The 22,312-nt window shown below is 40.5% G+C and overlaps 1 protein-coding gene across 4 annotated transcripts in view; it reads left to right on the plus strand.

Annotated features, from left to right (window-relative positions):
- The window catches only part of ap3d1 (adaptor related protein complex 3 subunit delta 1), a 104,074-nt gene that overhangs the window by 28,929 nt on the left and 52,833 nt on the right, over positions 1-22,312 (plus strand). For all 4 annotated transcript variants that reach the window (XM_038778250.1, XM_038778251.1, XM_038778252.1 and 1 more), the window contains 14 exons: positions 338-418; positions 3,633-3,713; positions 3,844-3,951; positions 4,055-4,184; positions 4,824-4,963; positions 7,352-7,425; positions 10,504-10,553; positions 12,868-12,917; positions 13,610-13,658; positions 14,538-14,683; positions 16,688-16,836; positions 17,033-17,263; positions 18,081-18,312; positions 20,256-20,401. In XM_038778250.1, the coding sequence (XP_038634178.1) occupies positions 338-418; positions 3,633-3,713; positions 3,844-3,951; positions 4,055-4,184; positions 4,824-4,963; positions 7,352-7,425; positions 10,504-10,553; positions 12,868-12,917; positions 13,610-13,658; positions 14,538-14,683; positions 16,688-16,836; positions 17,033-17,263; positions 18,081-18,312; positions 20,256-20,401 (1,667 nt within the window). The remainder of the gene's footprint in view (positions 1-337; positions 419-3,632; positions 3,714-3,843; positions 3,952-4,054; positions 4,185-4,823; positions 4,964-7,351; positions 7,426-10,503; positions 10,554-12,867; positions 12,918-13,609; positions 13,659-14,537; positions 14,684-16,687; positions 16,837-17,032; positions 17,264-18,080; positions 18,313-20,255; positions 20,402-22,312) is intronic.

Below are 22,312 nucleotides of genomic sequence, written 5' to 3' on the forward strand. Positions count from 1 at the left end.
GGACTTAAATGTGACAATAAAGCAGAGTGGAGGAGGGAGTTTGGTTTGTTTTGCTTTGGAATAAGTCGAGGCCTTGACACCAGATTTACACAAGTTAAATTTTGATGCAAAGCTGACATCACTAAATGTGTACTGTGAGTGCATCATTGAGAGCTAGGATTCGGCACAAAAGCATTGTTGGCAGACTATTGTTGGTGTAATTTTTCTTTTTCAAGATAAATTCCGTGGGGAATCCAAAAGAATTGAAATATATTGAAAGTATTCTCTTGTTTCATCCTTAGTGATTTAAATCTTGTATTGAACAGTTCTGTGATTTACTATTATTTTCACTCCACAGCTGCAGATGCTGGGTTATGACATCAGCTGGGCTGCCTTCAACATTATAGAAGTAATGAGTTCATCAAAGTTTACATTCAAGGTAGAGACATTTTTGAATCTATAAAGTGGTCTGATATATTACCGTGCAATGTATGTGATATGGTAATATGAATTGCCAATTACACAACTAGGAACTACCAGAATGTTATATTAGCATGTTTGTTTTTGCTGAGAATGCAGTTGGAGATTTACCAAAGTGGCAAATAGTGACATTTATGTTCTTTCCAAAATGTATTTTAACTTTCTTTTCTTCCATGTCTCATTGTACACAACTGGGAAAGAATCTTTGGAAGAGTCATTCAAAAAGTTTATTATCAACCCCTTATTCCTGAAAGTCCAATTAGTGGAGGCTTGTCGGGCTTATTAATTATAGACGTTGCTAGTTTTGTGGCCAGGGCTGGCTTCCAACATGATATTTTCTAATCCATGTGAAAGATTACTGAAACTCAACTTGTGCTTGAAATTCTTTGATGTTTTGAATTGGTTTAGACGAGTTGGAGCACATTATGCTGCCAGTCTGTATAATTGAAATGGTACTTCCACATCTCTAATACATTAAAAGTTTTGCCTATTTCATGCACTTCCAATACTTCCAGCAAGTAACGGTTCCTGTCACGCCATTGCTGGGTTTCACCATATGCATTTTAAGCTTCCTGAATGAAATCACCAAAGTAAATGATGTCCTGCTGTACCACACTAAGATTTGCTAAACTGGCAACTATTGTTTCTTGAGACTCCCTCCAAGAAAAGAATCACTGAAAAAGGGAAGAAAAAGAAATGAATGAGACAGAAAGAAAGGAGGTGAAAAAGATAGTGAGACTAGTTAGTGACTACGCCAATGGGTCCATGGCTATGGGCTCGATCAAGCCTCATTCCCATATGTAACAAAGGATTACGAGTGCAAAGACACAGGAAAGGAACAAGAGAACAAGAAGCCATAAAGAGAGCAGGGCAGAAAATGGTTGTGGGAATGGATAATGGTAATGGAATGACTTGAAGATCAAGCAAGAGAATGTGATCCATTGTAATGTCAATGTCAACTCTTTTCTCATCCCACTGCCCTGGGGAGGCTTCCCCGGATACATTAGACTCTCTGCTTGTCTGAGAGTTTTCCTTTGGTACCTAGCCTAAATGTTCCACTTGCACTCCCCACTCTCCCCAGCACTTGCAAATTATAACAACTTTGCTCAGTTCCCTACAGCCTGCCAAAAAATAATGATTTTAAGAGGGAACGTGTTAACATTTAAGAATAATTTTGAATAGGTAATTAGCATCACAGGTAGGCTTAAATTAACACTGCAATGAAGGTACTGTGAAAATCCCCTAGTCGTCATATTCCGGCGCCTATTCAGGTACGTAGGGAGAATTCAGAATGTCCAATTCATCTGACAAGCACTTCTTTCGGGATTTGTGGGAGGAAACCGGAATGCCCGGAAGAAACACACGCAGATACAGGGAGAACGTGCAGATCCCACACAGCCAGTGACCCAAACCGGGAATCAAGCTCTGTGATTCAACCTGGCTCTGTGAAGCAACAGTGCTAATCACTGTGCTAATCACTGTGCTTTCGTGCTATTATAGTGAAAGGGCAGCACAGTGGTTAGCATTGCTGCCTCACAGCGCCGAGGTCCCAGGTTCGATCCCGGCTCTCGGACACTGTCCCTGTGGAGTTTGCACATTTTCCCCGTGTTTGCGTGGGTTTCGCCCCTACAACCTAAAGATGTGCAGGGTAGGTGAATTGGCCATGCTAAATTGCCCCTTAATTGGAAAAAATTTATTGGGTACACTAAAAACAATTTTTTACGTGTTTACAGGAGTGTTGATCAAAATTTGACACCGGGTCATATTGGATTGGGGCAGATGACAAAAACTTGGTAAAAGCATTGGTTTTATGTAGTCTCCTAAAGCAGGAAAGCATGGAGAGGTTTAGGGAAGGGATTTGAGAGCTTAGGCCCTTGTGAACTGAAGGCACAGCAGTCAATGGTGGAATAATTAAAATCAGAACTCGAAGGGCATAGGATTGGAGGAGGTTAGAGGTGGGGATTGGTGAAGCCATAGGTTGAAAAAGCGATAATTCCGACATTGAGGTTACCTGTTGCTTACCTGGAAGCCAACATGTGTCATTAAGCCCTGGGGTGAATGGGACTTGGTTTGTGTTCATGTGGAAGATAAAAATTAATAGGATTTGGTAAATTGAACAGCCTGTTGCCACTATTTCTGGATAATGCCCCTGGTAACCATACTTTGTGTATTTCATCCACTTTACCCCACCTTCCCCCAGTGTTGGCTAAAGAGATACTTGGGTATTTATTTTAAATCGTTACTCTCTTCATTCCTGACCTTGTAGAAAATGGGAATTGAAAATTTAACTTGTGTACTAATTTGTTATTTCAAGTATTTCTTTATATTATAGAATAATATATTGTGTATTATATCAGATATATTCCTCCTGACACAGCAGCATATATGACTCCTATCGTCAGACCTGAATCTTGTTCACTACGTTTGAAAGCCGAGTAAAATACTTGCTATAGCACAAGTTTGCACCTCCCCAGTCATGTTGAGCTGCAAATTTGGGGATGTGCTGTCTTGAGGTTCTGTTCAACAGAGACAACATAGTGAAATGAGCCTTGGTGCTGCTTTTCATGAATCTTGGTGGAAATATAAGATGTCTGTCTTCACTAATTATTAAGCATATATTGCTTTGCACTTTAAAGTTCTGCCCAGTATCCTTATTAAGTGTATATTTTTCAACTAGACCTGTCAGGTTTTGGATTCCCAAGTCTTCGTAATTCTGAACAGATTATAAGATGTGCTATTTTCTGGAAATTCAGCTTCCCGTTTTCAGTAAAACCTCCCTCTGCCTGTAGTTGTTGCTGTCTCGGCACAGTTGGTAATGGCTCAGTGTTGGGCTTATTTTAGTTACCCACCAATTGGACAGTCGAACTTCCAGAAAAAATTTACACTTGTGCGATTTATAAAAACCTCTCCTAAATGTAAAAAATTTTGGCCAGCAGGATTGGGAATATTTTACCAATTGAGTCTTATTTATCAGAGCATTGCTCCTCACTGGAGATGCATTTCAGATTGATTTTTTTCATGGAAGAAATTCACGTTTTACATTGATCTTCTGAACTGATGTAAATAGATGATTTGAACATAGGTATAGCTGAAAAACTTTGATTTATACTGCTATGAAACACACTGAAATCTTTGTCAATTGTGATTGTTAATTTTTTTCCCCTTTATTGCAGAGAATAGGATATCTGGCTGCCTCGCAATGTTTTTATGAAGGGACTGATGTAATCATGTTGACAACTAATCAGATTCGTAAGGTAAATTGAGAGATGGTTGATTTATTTTTTTGAATTTTATAATTTGGTGCAAAATCAAAATATAACTCTACCTTTTTTATTTGATCTCATCACTATTAATTGTAATATAAAGTTTTTACTGTGTACACAGGATCTCAGCAGCCCAAATCAGTATGATACTGGAGTTGCTTTGACTGGTTTATCATGTTTTGTTACCCCAGATCTTGCCAGGGATTTGGCAAATGACATCATGACACTGGTGAGTTGTTTTGGATTCAAAACCTGCTTGCACTTGACAGGAGTTCCTTGTTGGATATCTGTTAGACTTATACACTAACAGCATGCACTACTTTGGTCCACAGATGTCTCATACAAAGCCTTACATTAGAAAGAAAGCTGTGCTTATTATGTACAAGGTGTTCCTTAAATACCCAGAATCCCTACGACCTGCGTTCCCACGTCTCAAAGAGAAGCTGGAGGATCCAGATTCTGGTGAGTTTATCTTCCTCACGGCACAATGCCAAACAGTGCCTAGGAAATTGTGCAAATTATTTTAAGATTTTCCCATCATGTTGCAATATTTTACATTCCAACAGTGTAGGTGAAGAAATTTATAACAGTGCAACTGTACTTTGAAATTTTAAAATTGCTGGAATAGAATAGCTGCCGCTTAGTAAAATGCTAGACAAGATAGAATCGAACCAAGTGTTTGAAGGAATGTATTGATTCTATTTTAGTTTGGTTCCAACATTCGCTTTAATTTGGAACAGAAACGTTACAGTTCAGCACTTCATAAGATTTACTTCAGTTTACTGAAGATGGATAAAATCTATTTGCAATGGTCAGCAATACTACCCCAATGACACAATGTTTGTCGTAGTCCGCAAGTGTTAAATGGCATATTGAAATAATTTTTATATCACACTTTTAAATATTTTATGTCTCAATAGATACTTCATTATTCCTTTTTTATATTAAAAAAAAAAGGTGGGCGCTTCATAAAACCAAAAAGCGTTGCGTTTGCACAGGAGTGAAGCATATCCTATAGGAGACGTTAAATGTGATCAAAATCCGAACTGGTTGAAGTTGATTGCAGTGGTCATTCAGTATACCGCTACCTCTGTCTTGTAGGTGTCCAATCTGCTGCTGTGAATGTGATTTGTGAACTTGCCCGGCGCAATCCGAAGAATTATCTTTCTCTCGCTCCATTGTTCTTCAAGCTAATGACATCATCAACTAATAATTGGGTCCTCATTAAAATAATCAAACTGGTAAGTCTCAATGAACTATTCATCAAAAAAGGTTTCCGGAAATGGATTAGGGAAAATAGCAATGAAAGCTGCAGTTTATTCTTGGAGATTTCCCCATAGGATGTGATGGATGATAGGCTTATTGTGATAAAACATGGTTTGAGCATAATTTGTCAGTTAAATGATGGATTTGACACAAAGAAAATGCAAACATGGATTGGGACTATGATATTGAGCTTGCGACTGCATCTTATGTGCTAGTTCTATAATTAAGGCATTGTCATGAATGTAGGAAATTGTTATATACTATATTATATCTTTTGTAGTAATGTTATTAAAACCCCCGAGTTCAAATATATACAGACAGTATGTCTGCTACAGCTATGATTAAGGGGAGGTAATCATTGATTTTTAACCATTTACTTGTTGATATATAGATGGCTCATAGAATATTGTTTATATTGGAGGATCCCTGAGGTGTAGATAAATTGAGGGATTATATTTCATCCTAGCTAAGCAGGTCATGGGAGACTGGAGAATGCCTTATGCTTGGGATACAGATGGTGTCATTAATGGGAGGAGCCAGGTCTGTCTAGTTTTGCAGCGTGCCATAGAATTTTAGTCTGACACAGAAGGATTTTCATGTTCCTGAAAGGGAGTTTCTCCAAAGGTCTTCACAAAGAAGTGTTATGGGCCAGGCTTTTGAAAACTCCAAAATATATCATGGAATTCACCTGACCTACTTTTTGATTTTAGTTACGATGAGCACAAGAGCCTGTCTTTCCGGTGTATTCAACAGAGTTCTTAGGTGCTTTTAATCAAAATAACAGCTTTATTCCACAGATTTAGTTAACATTTGTAATAACATGCACAGTAAGAATTTTTTAATCAACTACAAACCAAGACCCCACACAGCTACAGTAATCTATGTATAACCCTTAATGAATTCCCCCTTAACTGTTCCAATTCAATAACAAAATCCAAGTAAAACCAGAAACCCCTTTTCAAAAGTGTGGCCCAGCACTTGGCCCTTGTGGTTTAGTGGTTTTCCTTAAGTCTTAGAAATTGCAAATGGTTGGGATTCTCACAGTCCTAACAGCAGTAGAATAAAATCTATTAATTTATAGTTAGTCATATGCAGTTTAATTTTTGTGTATTGTACTTGCAAAGCTATTAGAATTAAATGCAGAAATTAATCAATCCCAAAAACCTGTGATGATATTAGGCTAGGTTGGAAGTTCCCCATTTTTTCTCAAGATTTAATAATATCGAACTTTTTAAATGTTAATTACTTTTAAAAGTGTGTTTGAAGTGTTGCAATTTAGTTCATCTAGAGCAGATTGGATGATGTGAGTTTGAAACTGGTTTCAGATCAGGATAGAGTACATCGAGGGCATGCGTCTCTGATGTTTTACTTAACAAGCAGATTGTTTACAACTTCAAGAAAGAAAGACAAACTTGCATTTATGTAGTGTTTTCCACAACCGCCAGACGTCAGAAAACACTTCACAGCCAATAAAGCACTTTTTGAAGTAGTCTGTGTTGCATTGTAGGAAATGTGGCACCTTCAAGCAATTGGCTATTTTCTGTTCATTATAAGCAGTTGTGATTCAGCTGTTAAAGTTGTAATTTATGATTGTGGCAATTGTAGCATTTGGCTCACCTTGGGATTCACTAGAGCAGGGGTTTAACTTGGATCATTGCCCCCAAAAAGATGTGACTGTCTCACATCGTGACAAACTTAAAAATAAAAAATGGGAAATGTCAGCATGCTGTAGAAAATACTTTCCTGTCCCAAGTTTCAGAATTCAGCATGAATAATTCAGAAAATGTGAAGTTGAAAACACACCTGAGTTTTTGAGTTGAAACCCAGGTTGGCGTCATAGTGGTACATGGTAATTCTAAGAATCCCTTTCCGGATCAATCAACAATGATGCCAAGGGTTCCATAGGTTAAATTGAAATGCTGCAGTAAAAACCACAGTTCATGCACTTCATGGAATGTCTCTTGTACCAAAATATGAACATGATAAGTTCCTCAACTAGTGGTACTGATGGCATCAAAATATCAGTAAATGGAGAAAGTATCTGCAAATCAGGTCCTGCAAGGCAAGTTGAAAATAAATTTGAAGGAATTATGCTGATTCTTCAGTTTCTTTAATAATCATAACCTAATTTGCCAGATTTATAAATGGTTTGTATGCAATCATTTATGGACTGTTAAATTTGTTGGACTGGTAATACTGAGTTTGAACTAACCATATTTTAAAACTATGATATTTACTCAAGGCTGTGTCTCTTACAAGATCTTGTTTGATTTTCAAATTGTCTGGTTATGAAGTGACATTTTCTATGCTGATTATATATAGGTGAGCTTGTCACATTGTGCTAACATCTACTTTTCTGTTAGTTCGGAGCACTTACCCCGCTTGAACCACGGCTGGGAAAAAAGCTAATTGAACCACTGACAAATTTAATACACAGGTTAGTAGTTGCATTTGATGGTCGCTTTTTCCATTTAGACGGTTATTTATCCAACCAAGAGTGTCTGCATATACGGTGCATACTTAGTTAAGCCGTATGATGGGCAGAAGACTACTGCCATTTTTCAATCAGCTTGTCGAGCTTGCTCCATATTAATTAACTTTGAGATCTGCATGATCAATGCTTGCAGCAATATATGGATCGCCAAAATCGCCAGTATAATTTCTAAACATATTCTTGTTTTATGTGTGTGAATTCTAAAATAATGTTCTATTGCAATGGAACCTCCTGAAGAGTTTCTGTAGGAATTCTTTCCAGGAAGAACAGTGTAGTCTGACGTTGACAAGATTGATTAAATGTCGTGCTTATGTTTCAAAATTCCATTTTGTCATGTGATTTTCGCAAACCACCAGAATAAAAATCTAGTTCTGTACAAATGTCACTTCGAGAATGAGATTTGAACATAATATCCTACAACTTTTTAGCAGTCACCATATTCTGATAACTTTATTTTTGCATAAAAACCATGTTCTGAATACTTTCTTGTAACAAATTTTATGTTTGTCATAAATCAGTAACATGGCCACAAGCTTATATATTTGTTACATAGCATTTTACCTTCATCTTATTCAGCGAACTGCATTCACCATCTTCCCAGCAGAAAATGTTGATGCTTCCTTGAGAATTGTTCTTAGTTTGAGCAAAGTATATTTATCGTTATGTGCACAGAATAGAAGAGACGAGCACACACAAAGAAACAAACAAAAAAATAAATAAATAAAATAACTAGTAGGGTATTATGCACGAGCGCAGCAACAGCAACTCTGTACAATTGGCAATATTATTGTTAACACAAGTAGGCATCTGTTTGTCGGGGGGTGGGGGGGGAGAGAGAGAGAGAGAGAACTGGGGAGGTACATATACATTTGGGTGCCGGAGAAACAATTACAGAGGGCAGTACGCAAATGGATCTGGTGTTGGTGTTGTCACTTGCTTCTCCCGGATGGATTTCGCTGCCGTTGTCATCTCGTGTTCACCTCCTTCAGCTGTTCAGCCTGTCTTTTACCTGTATTTTCTTGCTCCATATTCCTGTAGATTCCAAGTTTGTTATCGTTTCCTGTGCCCTCCTTCCGGCTATCGTTCCCTGTCTCTTCTCTCTCTTTTTTTCTCTCTCTCTCTCTCTCTCTCTCCTCTCTCTCTCTCTCTCTCTCTCTCTCTCTCTCTCTCTCTCTCTCTCTTTCTCTCTCTCTCTCTCTCTCTCTCTCTCTCTCTCTCTCTCTCTCTCTCTCTCTCTCTCTCCTCTCTCTCTCTCTCTCTCTCTCTCCTTTCTCTCTCTCTCTCTTTCTTTCTCTCTCTCTCTCTCTCTCTCTTTTTCTTTCTCTCTCTCCTGTGGTTCGCCTTTCTTTTCTCTTGGGTTTGGCTGGTCTGAAACCCCGAAGACTGCCACTTTCGGGCATGGCTCCACCCTCGTCCCCACCACTTTGGACGTTGCCCCGAAGAAGGCTGTCCAGTACCCTGCAAGTCTGGGGCAAGACCAGAACATGTGGGCGTAGTTGGCCGGGCCTCCTTGGCACCGTACACATCTATCCTCCACCTCCGGGAAGAACTCACTCGTACGAGTTCTTGTTAACTGGGCTCTATGTACCACTTTTAGTTGCGTCAGGCTGAGATTTAAGCACATGGAGGTGGAGTTGACCCTATGCAGTGCTTTGCTCCAGAGTCCCCACCCTATTTCAATCCCCAGATCTTCCTCCCATTTCTTTCTTGTTGCATCCAGTACGGTGTCGGCCCTTTCTACCATTCGGTCATACATATCTAGGATGCTTGCGTCCAGTAACTCTTCCTGAAGTGGCGGTTGTGGGTATGTCCTTATCTCCTTTCGTAAGAATGAATTTCATTTTTAATGTGGATAGTAAAGAGATGGGTTTCATGTTGTCACGATTAGTCATTGCTACTTCCATTGCTATCACATTTGGGAATGAATGCAAAATTTTGCCAGTCCATGGCTGGGAAAGGTGTATTTATTAATCTGACTATTTGCAATCACTGTTTGTGTCGGGAGGGGCTCTTACCCACCCTCTTCAAAGGTAAATGCTGTAGTTCTCTTTCAACTGCAGCTTTCTAAATTTACTTCACCAGTATTGTAACCCGGAGGGTAGGTGGAAGAACTGCTGTATGGTGGGACAGGCAGAGTGAGGCCAGGAAAGGGATGAAATTAAACAAACTACATTTCAAAATTGAGTTGTCTGTTATAAATCTCTGTGAATTCTCCTGATATTCTCCCATTGTGTGTAATGCTATTTAATTGTTTGAACTTGGGACAGCACTTGGATCGTGGTGCAGTGTTTTTCTGACGGGAGAACAAGGGTAGTGGGAAAGGGGTAGTGGAAGGGGTGTCACATCCAGCCAGTTTGAAACTTTGACAGGAGGCAGGAAGAACTGCAATTGGGAGATTGGATTGCAAAAGTAACAAGATGAAATTTGTAGGTGGGCCATCTAACAGATGAAGTTGGAGAGGGGGAACAGTACCATCTTGGAACTTACAAGTAAGGCGGAGCAACTTGCCAAATCCTAGAAAGAATAAACCCATGCTGTCTCAAATTCATGGTCTTAAATTGGGTGGCACAGTGGTTAGCACCTTAAAGCGCAAGGCACTCTGGTTCAATTCCGAGCTTGGGTGACTGTGGAGTTTGCACATTCACCCCCTGTCTGCATGGGTTTCCTCTGGATGCTCCGGTTTCCTCCCACAGTCCAAAGATGTGCAGGTTAGGTGGATTGACCAGGAATTGGGCTGGGGATAGGGCTAGGTAGGGTGGTCTTTCAAAGGGTCAGTGCAAAATTGATGGGCCGAATAGCCTCCTGCACTAGGGATTCTATGATTATTTATGGCTTTCAGGCTGTGTATAATGAGAAATTGAGTGCATGAAGAAAAAAGCTTCAGACATCTCTTTTGTGGTTGATATTGCCTTGTAAATACAACAACAGTGCATGAAAATGCATAATACTCCTATTTGTACAAACTCGTAACTGATGTCAAACCTTTCATATATTTAGTGAAGAAAATTCTTTTCTTTGCAGCACCTCGGCCATGTCCCTTTTGTATGAATGTGTGAATACCGTGATAGCAGGTAATAAATATATTTTCTGTTAATCTGGAGTGCTCTTACTTTGCAGTGTAAAAAGTTGTTTTGATGGTGATCCAATAATCAAATGGCTGCATATATATTTAGTTGTCGTATACAAGTGCTTACGGAGGCCAATTTCCCTTTGTACCTAATTCCACTTCAAACCTATAAAGGATAGAACACTGTACTTTCAAAATGGTGATGAGCAAGATACAGTAGAGCCCAAAGAGGCTTTAAGGGGGTCCAGGTACATAGATCATTAAAATATCATAGACAGGTACAAAAATAAAGGCCAATGGAATTCTGCACCTTGTATCTAGAGGACCACACCCATGCTACTGTTGTGCTCTCCTTAATAATAATATTTTTATTAGTGTAGGCTTACATTAACATTGCCATGACGTTACTGTGAAAATCCCCTAGTCGCCACACTCCGGTGCATGTTCGGGTACACTGAGGGAGATTTCAGAATGTTCAATCACCTAACAAGCAGGTCTTTCGGGACTTGTGGGAGGAAACCGGAGCGCCAGGAGGAAACCCACACACACTGGGAGAACGTGCAGACTCCACACACACACTGGGAGAACGTGCGGACTCCGCACAGACAGTGGTCCATGCCTGGAATCGAACCAGAGTTCCTAAACACTGCTACTGTGCAGCACTATTCCGCCGGGAAGGGTTTGTTGGTCTTTGTGCGAGAGCATTTAAATTTACCATAATGATATCTTGACTCTAAGTCTGAAGAGAAGTTATACAAATTAGGGTTTCATTCTCTGGAACAAGGTAAAGGGGTGATTTGATGCAAGTTGTGAGATATTAAGGGGAACAGATAGGGTAAATAGTTTGGCGAGTCTGGAACTAGGGGGTTTAGTGTGAAAATTGGCACTGACCTAGTTAGAATCAAAATTGGGAAACGCCTCTGCAAACAGCTGGTAAAAAAATTGAAACTTGTTTCCACAAACAGCAGTTGGTTGCTTAAAATTTAAACTGGCACAGTTTTATGAGAAATGGGGCAAAGATGGGTAAATGGAAGTTAGTTTGCAGACCAGCCATGATCTCATTAAATGGTGAGAACAGCCTTGAGGGACTGAATGGCCTATGTACAAAATATTTTTTAAGTTAATACATTTGGCATGCTACATCATTGTCAAAACACTGAATTACAGAGAGACAACTTCTAAATTAAGAGGGCAAATATATACTGGCAAATGATGAATTTTAAAATCAGTGACTTGGAGGATTGTACTAAATAGAAAATACACCCAAGAACAACATATGGAGACAGTTTAAAATCAAAGTTCAGAATTAAGACTAACATGTCATGGTGTAGCAGGTTGCAAAATGTGTTGTCATTATTTCAAAAAGACCATTGCTCTAGTTTGTTTTAAATCTGTGCAAGTCCTTGTTTAGTTGACTTTATCATGGGTTAGTTTGAACAGATTAGTGTAGATTTAAGTAAGGTATTGTCAGATGTGGAATACTTTAGCAGAAGTGGGAAGGCATTTTGCAGAACTTCATATTAGCTTGGTTCAGTGTTTGTGTTCTTGCCTCAGAGATCTGGTATTGAGGTCCAATTCCAGGATTTGAGCACGCTTCAATTATTGAACTCCTTACAAATGCTGTTTTTGTGTAAGGTTTTAAACCAAAACCCTTTTCTCCTGTTGAGGTGGACTAAGACATCATGACATTAATTGAAGAGTCGTAGGGGCTTTCTACAGGCCAGCAATTATTCCTCAAACAACATCACCAAAATAGATTCTGTTCATTCATCTCATAAGACCCTCTGCTTTATAATGTGTGAGGAGTGGACAACGCAGTGGCACAGTGGCCAGCACTGACCTAAGTTCTGTAACTGGTCGGCACAAGTTCTAAAGAACTAGCAAAATAACACTATGTCAAGGTGAGTTGTTGGAATGAGAGTGACTCATAAAACCGTTAGTTTTTAAGAGGGAAGTGGATAAATATATGAAAAGAGAATTCAAGAGTGTGAGGAAAGGCAGTCAAAAGAGGTAGTGGAAAGCTGTCATTGAGCCAGCCCCTGTGGTATAAAACTTTCCATTCCATGATGCTTTTGTCACCCGAGGTTCATTGTTCATATTTGTGCAATTCCAAATTGAGAGCGTTTCATCTTTCATTCTAATGGTATATTCTGAATTGTGTGATCAATACACATGAAAATAATTAACACCATTTGAAGTCAGTGTCTTTGTTCAACACTTCTCCGATGTGAAGCTTTCAGAACAACTCCACTGAATTCTGTTTTTATGGGAAAAAATGTTTGCCAGATTCGGGCTAATATTTTATTTTTTTTTCATAGTTCTCATCTCTTTGTCTACTGGAATGCCGAATCACAGTGCAAGCATCCAGGTAACAAACTCTATCAAAATATAAGATCCTCTGTCAAAATATGTAGTTTTGTGTTTGCATATGCATGTAACTCTCATACTAGTAATTTAGTCACACTTTATTTTTTATTCAAGGTGTGTTTTCTCAGGTGCCATTTGAGTTGGTGCATTCAAGATCAGATTGGAATTTCAATTTTAGACAATTCAGTAAATTAATTTCAGTGTTCTTTTTTTCTTCTTTTTATAAAATAAATTTACAGGGCAATTTAGCATGGCCAATCCACCTACCTTGCACATCTTTAGATTGTGGGGGTGAAACCCACGCAGACACTGGGAGAATGTCCAGTGACCCAGGGCCGGGATTCGAACCCGGGTCCTCGGCGCCACAGTCCTAGTGCTAACCACTGTGCCACGTGCCACCCAAATTTCACTGTTCTTTGTGATTTCATATTGAAACAATAGCTAATATTTAAATATTGATCGTGCAAATTTTTAGAGACATGTGACTGTTTAAATTTCTCTATAGAAAGGTAATATGCTGCTGATCTCTGATTGCAATGCCTTTTTTAAAAATAAAATTTGGATTGTAGTGCCTTATAGTAAACTTAATATTGTCAGTTCTGGTTGTGTGTTTTATCATTCCACTTGATAGTTCCAGATTGCAAATTGTCTGCCTCTTATTGCTCCAAACTTGACATACCTTTTTCTATTCAGCTTTGTGTGCAGAAATTGCGAATTCTGATTGAAGATTCAGACCAAAACTGTAAGTGGATAGTTACATTGTACTATTATATCTTGTTCCTTTATTTGTTTTTTTTAATATTCCACCTTTTGAATCCTTACAATCCTGTTTCCTTCAGCTGAACTAAAACAACTGATGTAACAATGCACTTCTCAAGACTGTGGGCTTCACCACCAGCCATGGTTGGGTGACATTTGGGCTGACATTGTCAGTGGAGATGAGGGGCTTTGCCATTAATGTGCTACCTCCTGGTCAAGGATTAAATTTGGTAGCTTAAGACAGTGGTTCTTGAACTTTTTTGATAAACGAGACCTTTGCAAGAAGATATGTTATCAGTGTTTTACTTTTGAAAAAAGTGTCCAGAGTAGCAATTTGAGGACTGTTCGACTGATGATGTGGTGACAGTCCAAAGAAACCAGAGACGAAAGGATGGGTTTTGCTGCACTTGTAGTTTAGTGATGCCAACTGAAGTGCTGTAATGTGGTTTTAAAAATACCCTTAGTGACACACCTACTCAATCAATTTATAGATGACATGCAGTGCAAATTGCTAATGGCCAAATCAGTAACACGTGTCTCACCCCAATTAAATGATGGGCTCAAAACTGGGTATTTTAATTGTTTTTTAAATATTCCATGAACCTGGTAATAGAATTGGTGTGAAAGAAATTTTCTAGCGCTCGGGTGGCTGCTGGAGAGGCTATTTCACGGATCTCAGTTTGAGAACTAACATCTTAACAAAACCTAACACTTTACAGATAGAGCTTCAGATCCTGGACTTAAGAAACTGTTTATAAACGTCTTGCCATTATATATAACATTTTTATTTTTTTTCTGCTAAGTATCTGTTCATCTGGTAATTATTATGTCCAGTTGTCATGGAATTTGAACTGTCTTGCAGTGAAGTACCTGGGTTTACTGGCCATGTCAAAAATTTTGAAGACTCACCCCAAGTCTGTACAATCCCACAAGGATCTTATTTTACAGTGCTTGGATGACAAAGATGAATCCATACGACTCCGAGCTTTAGATCTTCTGTATGGAATGGTAATTTGATATTGTCTTTTACTGCTCAGATGTGTTACTGTTGATCTTTTAATGAACCAGATGGAAATTTCAATGATAGAAAAGTCAATACTGCAGTTTCTGGAATAAAGACAGAAAATGCTGAAAATTGTTTCAGGTTAGGCAGCATCAGTGGAGCAAGAAACAGAATTAATATTCAGGTTTATAACTTTCTATGTTATGTTGATGACCTACATAACTGAATAACGTTAAACGACGTAACTGATTTTAAGTCTGTGTGGGGTGAAGGAAGAATATTAAACTGGAAGGTCTGTGACGAGATGGAATGTGGTGATGAAAAGAATGATGATACAAGGCAAATGGCGATGGTAATGGACAAATAAACATAGATGGTAGCACTGCAGTCTCACAGCGCCTAGGTCCCAGGTTCGATCCCGGCTCTGGGTCACTGTCCGTGTGGAGTTTGCACATTCTCCCCGTGTTTGCGTCGGTTTCACTCCCACAACCCAAAGATGTGCAACGTAGGTGGATTGAACACGCTAAATTGCCCCTTAATTGGAAAAAAAATGAATTGAGTACTCTAAATGTATAAAAAAAATAAAACATAGATGGGTTTAGATGCTGTCGGGAAAAAAATAGGGGCAGAGTTTTAAATTAGAACTTGTTGAACTCTATGTTGAGCTCGAAATGCTATAAAATGGCAAAAAAGACGAAGTTCAATTCTTCAATCTTGTGTTGAACCTCTTTGACCTCAGCCTGCGACACTTTTCCGGAGTGGGATGAGGAATTATGATGACAGGTGACAAGAAGCACTTCTGCCGCTGCCCTGTAGCATCCATCATCCAGCTGTGCCTAGGTCGACCCTCTTTCTGCTCCCTTCCACTTTACTCTCCGAAAGTGATCTCTGTAGCTCTTCAGCTCTGACTAAATGGCCAAAATACTTGTTCCTTTGAGTTCTTTAAAGACAGCATTTTCATATTAATACATAGTCTTATAATTTAAGTGGGGCTGGCCAGTAAATATGAATTTATTTAGAAAAACTGCCCTTCACCAACAATAAACAGCCACTATTTTCAGCGTTGTCTACTAGTTGGACTTTTAAGGAAGAAACAAAATGCTCTTGGGCCATCCTGTGGTGGATGGAGGTGCAAATTGATTGGACGTCCATGGGGAATAAAGAGATGGGAGATGGTTAGAGTCTGGAAACAGTTAAGAGGCTGGAAACAGTTAAGAGGCAGAGGGTGTTGGAAGAGTCTCTGATATAAGTGGGAAGAGAAAATAAGTTGGGATGGGGAAAAAATTAATAGGACAGAGACCAGGTTGGGTCTGCCAGAGCAACCCTGTATGGGAGTAAGTGTGGAGACTTACCCCCCCCCCCAAAAGCTAGTGGTTGGTTCATTGAGCAACAATGATGCCACCCTTGCCAGCAGGTTTAATGACGGTGTTAGGGTTGCTGCAGGTTCAGAGTGAAGTAGGTCAGGATGAATAAGCAGAGAAATTGAGATGGCTGATATCTCTCATTTGCAATGACAAGGTCTAGAGAGAGTAAGAGGCCAGAGGGAGGCATCCAGAAGGACTGAGCGAGAAGTCTATAGCACAGGAAAGGCTCTTTGGCCCATCGTCCGGCATCAATTTGAAGATGGGAGAAAAGGTCTGTTGTGTCGGGGTAAAACTGGTCAAAGAAGTGGGTGTGGTGATGAAGCTAACTGAAGAAGAAATTAAATCAGTGTTGGAAAAGCTCAGCAGATCTGGCAGCATCTGGAAAAAGAAGAGTTAAAGTCCAATATGACTCAAAACTTGAACTTTGTTTATCTCTCTCAGCACAGAAGTCAGAAGCAAAAATAAGATTTTGGACTTGATCAGTGCTAGACTAAGATTGAAAATGGAATTTAGTTTTCTTTAAAACGGTTCATTTTTCTAGGACATTGGATGTTTACCACTGGATCTATATTGTAATTAAAAACTGTGAAGTGCTCAAATTATTTATAATTTGTATGTTTTTTCTATTGATTCAAATATTGGTAGGTTTCCAAGAAGAACCTGATGGAAATAGTAAAGAAATTAATGATCCACGTCGATAAAGCAGAGGGCACAACGTACAGAGATGAACTCCTCACAAAAATCATAGACATTTGCAGCCAGTCCAACTATCAATACATCACCAATTTTGAATGGTGAGTTCTCAATAGCCATGGTTTTAAAAAGACGATTTACCAATCGATTGCCAATACTATAAGTAAAATATCCTTAAGTTTGCTAAATCTTTTTAAACTGCCCTCCGGTTTTGCAAATGGTGGTCAAGTTATTGAACTATGTTTTTCTCCAAAGTAAATGTAATGTTGATGTGCTTCATATTTATTTAAAACACAGGTATATTAGCATCCTGGTGGAATTGACTCGACTGGAAGGAACACGACATGGTCATCTAATTGCAGCACAAATGCTTGATGTTGCTATCCGAGTGAAGGCAATCAGGGCATTTGCAGTGTCCCAGATGGCAATGCTGTTAGATAATGGCCACCTGCTTGCTGGAAACATGCAAAGAAATGGTATTTGTGAAGTTTTGTATGCTGCCGCCTGGATCTGTGGTGAATTCTCAGAGTATGTACTACCTAAAATACCATTTTTTAAAAGAATATTTAAGGCTGCTTTATAGTAGTTCCATTTATTTCTGTTCTCCTGTTGAAGGATTTTGGTATTGGCAAATGGAAAACTTACATTTCAGGCCCATAATATCCACATAGTGTATTCTGAGATCAGGTTGCACAAGCCGAATACAAAATTTCTTTATGACGTGTGGCAACAAAATTCTTCAGGCCCAACCTTACGAGTCCACTGCATCATTGAGACATTTTACCATTTTCCACACGAGCCATCATTAGTCCCGTGTGATGGCATTGCTGAATTTGGGCCAGTTTTGATCTATAAGTCTGTGACCCCCATGGAACTCATTAAAATTGTGCAAGATTTTGGAGTTGGAATCTGGTTGTTTTTGTAAACTGAATACTTTGAAAAAGTTGCCTTGACCATTGCTGCTTCAAAAACCAGAGGAGGCAGTGGCATAGCATATTGTCACTGGACGTGTAATCTGGAGACCCAGGGTGGTGTTCTGGGAACCCAGGTTAGAATCCCACCATGGCAGATGGTGAAATTTGAATACATTTCTGGAATTGAAGTCTAACGATAACCATGAAACCATTGTCGATTGTCGTAAAAATCAGTGACAACTAGGTCCCATGAAAGAATTTTTTAAAGTTAGCCCTTTGAGTTTGTTTCACCATTCAGTTTAATCTTTGCTGATGTGTCTTTTCTTCTACATCTTTGTTACATTCCCTTTAACACCACTGTCTATCTAACCAATGGACAACCAGTTTCAGAAACTTTATGTACATACAGTTCTAACTTGTGTGTTTTCCAGACATCTTCAAGAGCCGAATCAAACATTGGAAGCTATGCTTAAGTCTAAAGTCACAACACTGCCAGGACATATCCAGGCAGTTTATGTGCAGAATGCTGGAAAGTTGTATGCATCAGTATTACAACAAAATGAGCAAGATGGTGACAAGGAGGCTGCTCAGGAAATAACACAAATGTTGATTGACAAACTACCCCAATTTGTTCAGAATGCAGATCTTGAAGTGCAGGAGCGGGTACGTGAACAGTCTTTACTTTCACCACAGATGATGTAATAATTTCACCTGGTCCATAGTTTTTGCTATATTCATAGAATCCCGACAGTGCAGAAGGAGGCCTTTCGGCCCATTGAGCCTGCAACTGCCGTTGGAAAGAGCACCCTACTTAGGCCCATGCCTCCACCCTATTCCCGTAACCCCATTTAACCTTTTGGACACTGATGGGAAATTTAGCATGGCCAATTCGCCTAACGTGCACTTCTTTGGACTGTGGGAGGAAACTGGAGCATCCAGAGGAACCCCACGCAGGCACGGGGAGAAAGTGCAAACTTCACACAGTCACCCGAGGCCGGAATTGAACCTGGGTCCCTGGAGCTTTGAGGCAGCAGTGCTAACCACTGTGCCACCTGCTGCCCATATTCTTCCCTTACTGTGCTATATTCTTCCCTTACTATTATAAATTTGCTTTTAAGGTTATATTAACTTAGCTGTGTATAATTTTGTTTTCCCCAACCCAGAAGCAAAGTATCAATCAATTGATATTATTTATTTATTATTTATTTATTTTGTCAGTTTCGCCTATTTTGAAAACATTGATTCATTTTGGTCTTGTGAGAACTAGTCACGTGGTATATTGTTTGAACTGATATTCGCATGATTCCTAACTATTTAACCATGATTGTTGAGAGATTATTCAGTCACTGTTGACCTTTTCGCAAGCATTACTTCTTCTGACACCCACAACCTCCGCAAAGGTTGCTGATTAGATTAAATTTTCTCAATTAATTGAGGGCATTGTTAGAATGTGTAGTACCCCTATCATTCCCTTGGCTGACTGGACTCTGAACCTTTCAGACTTTCTGATGGCAAATTGCATTAGTTTTAATTTTGAGTCATTAGTCCTCACTATTTATTCACTCATCATTAACATAGCCATGATAGGGTTGCAGAAAATCACGGGAATAATTGCCTTTTTGAAGGTGTTTTTGTACTTCATTATGTTGATTTGGTAGTTAATTCTGTAAAATTGTGTTTCTATTTCACCTAGCACTCTGATAAAATCTTTGTCTTGCATGGTTACGGTGTACTCCTGATTATATTAAGGCGAAAACATAAACACAGCTTTAGCTGTGAGAACTAAATGGTTGAGATCTTCAGCAAATAACCATCTGTTTTTCAGCAACAGTGGCCTGTAGAAGCTGCTGTATATGTTTAATCAGCTGCAGAATACCAGCCGTTTCCACCATGCCCTCTTGTGCATAAAAACCTGTGTTCTTCTCTGTCCCCACTCTCCTCCTGCAAATTACTTGTCCTTGTTAAGGTTAACCAAGTCCCTGCACCACATGGAATGGATTGACATCTTTAATCCAAGAGTTTAAATCCCTCTTGGGCCTTGCCCCAACCACTGTCAAATTGTACTCAATGAATCAATGCAGTTTGTGTCTTAATTATTGGAATTATAGGAATCATTTCTCATTTGTGGAGCTTCATTTCAAGACACTGGCTCAGCACATGACATGAGCAATTTGTGAAATTAACTGCCTGTTCCTCATAGTAATTCACTGAATAGTTCAGCAATGTGCACTGCTAAATCAAGAGACTTTAACATGTAGTCTCCTTGAATGGCAGACAAGTCTTTATTGTTTCTGCTAGGAATTCGGGCAGAATTGTGAAACTGGTTGTGACAGTTCTTCCCTTTGACCTGAAAACTTAGATATTTTGAGCTATGATCCTTTCTGAGACTCATTTTTGTCTGGCTGTGCTTCATGCGCAGCAGTCTCTGCTCTTAGTGTTAGCTGCCAGACAACATGAAAATCTGTTTGCTTGTGAATTCCCCACAACTGGTGGTTTAAATCTTTATTCTTGCATATGCAAGTTATTTGATGAATGAACATGAATTGCAGGTCATGAATGTCATAGAATATCCTCCAAGTTTCATATGTTTGAATTTTATTTTCCAGGCTTCCTGTATTCTTCAGCTGATAAAATACATACAGAAACTTCAAGCTAAAGATGTCCCTGTAGCAGAAGAAGTGATGGCTTTGTTTGCTGGAGAACTTAACCCTGTTGCTCCTAAAGCACAGAAGAAAGTCCCATTGCCAGATGGGTGAGACTTCTATTTCCAGCATTTCAAGTACATTTAACAGTATCATTGCAAATTTAAAGAAGTTTAACCTTTTATAATTACCATCTATCCTATGATCTAAACAAAAAGCTGTCCAAAGTTTTTTTTAAAAATAATTTTTATTCAAATTTTCACATTTTCACAAAAAAGAAAACAATAACAGAAAATTCTAAGAACAAAAAAAAACAGAACCCCCCGCCGTAAATACAAAAGAGAAACAATAAATTAACGCCCGACATTGGCAAAAAACAGATGCTGCTGACCTTTTGTTTTTACCGTTCTGCCAGTAGATCTAGGAATGGTTGCCATCTCCTGAAAAACCCCTGCACTTGACCCCCTTGGGGCAAATTTCACCCTCTCCAATTTAATAAACCCCACCATATCGTTGACCCAGGCCTCCACGCTTGGGGGCCTCACATCCTTCCACTGAAGAAGAATCCTCCGCCGGGCTACTAGGAACGCAAAGGCCAGAACACCGGCCTCTTTCGCCTCCTGCACTCCCGGCTCCACTGCAACCCCAAATATTGCGAGTCCCCAGCCCGGGTTGACCCTGGATCCTACCACCCTCGATACCGTCCTTGCTACACCCTTCCAAAATTCCCCCAGCGCTGGGCATGCCCAGAACATGTGGACATGGTTTGCTGGTCTCCCTGAGCACCTAATACATCTGTCCTCGGTCATCCTTGTCCCGGTCATATGCAGTACCTTAAACTGTATGAGGCTAAGCCTCGCACACGAAGAGGAGGAGTTCACCCTTTCTAGGGCATCCGCCCACGTCCCCTCCTCAATCTCCTCACCCAGCTCCTCCTCCCATTTATCTTTCAGCTCCTCCACCGAGACCTCGTCCATCTCCTGCATCACCAAGTACACTTCCGAGATCCTGTCCCGGACCCCACGCGGCGGCAGCAGGGGGAACCCCGCCACCTGCCGCCTGACAAACTCCCTTACTTGCATGTACCTAAAGGTGTTCCACGGGGACAGCCTGAACGTCCCTTCCAGCTCACCCAGGCTCGCAAACTTCCCCGCCTCCTGACACCTGCCCTGTGCCAACTCAGAAATCCGCCATCAATTCTCCCCGGAACAAACCGGTGGTTCCCCCGTATCGGGGACCCCATCAAGGCCCCCACCTCCCCCCTGTGCCGCCTCCATTGCCCCCAAATCTTGAGGGTAACTGCCACCACCGGGCTCGTGGTATACCTCGTTGGAGGCAGCGGCGCCGTTGCCAACGCTTCCAGGCTCGTACCCAGACAGGATGCCATCTCCAGCCTCTTCCATGCCACCCCCTCCCCGTTCATTACCCACTTAGGCACCATCGCTGCGTTGGCAGCCCAATAATACCCACAGAGGTTGGGCAACGCCAGCCCCCCCCCCCCCCCCCCCCATCCCTGCCCCGCTCCAAGAACACCCGTCTCGCCCTTGGAGTCCCATGTGCCCACACAAACCACGTAATGCTCCTGTTAACCCGCCTGAAAAAGGCCTTCGGGATAAGGATGGGGAGGCAGTGGAACAGGAACAGCAACCTCGGGAGCACCGTCATCTTGACTGACTGCACCCTACCCGCCAAAGACAGCGGCAGCATGTCCCACCTCTTAAACTCCTCCTCCATTTGCTCCACCAGCCTTGTGAGGTTTAGCTTCTGCAAGGCCCCCCAGCTCCTGGCCACCTGAACCTCCTCTCCACCCTTTTCAGTGGGAGCCTCCCAATCCCCCCCTCCTGGTCCCCCGGGTGTACCACAAACAGCTTGCTTTTCCCAAAGTTAAGCTTGTACCCTGAGAAATCCCCAAATTCCCAGAGAATCCCCATCACCACCGGCATTCCCCCACCGGGTCCGCCACATACAACAATAGGTCATCCGCATAGAGCGACACTCGGTGCTCCTCTCCACCCCGGACC

Source organism: Scyliorhinus canicula, chromosome 18 (genome assembly GCF_902713615.1).
Source record: "Scyliorhinus canicula chromosome 18, sScyCan1.1, whole genome shotgun sequence".
NCBI classification, from domain to species: Eukaryota; Metazoa; Chordata; class Chondrichthyes; order Carcharhiniformes; family Scyliorhinidae; genus Scyliorhinus; species Scyliorhinus canicula.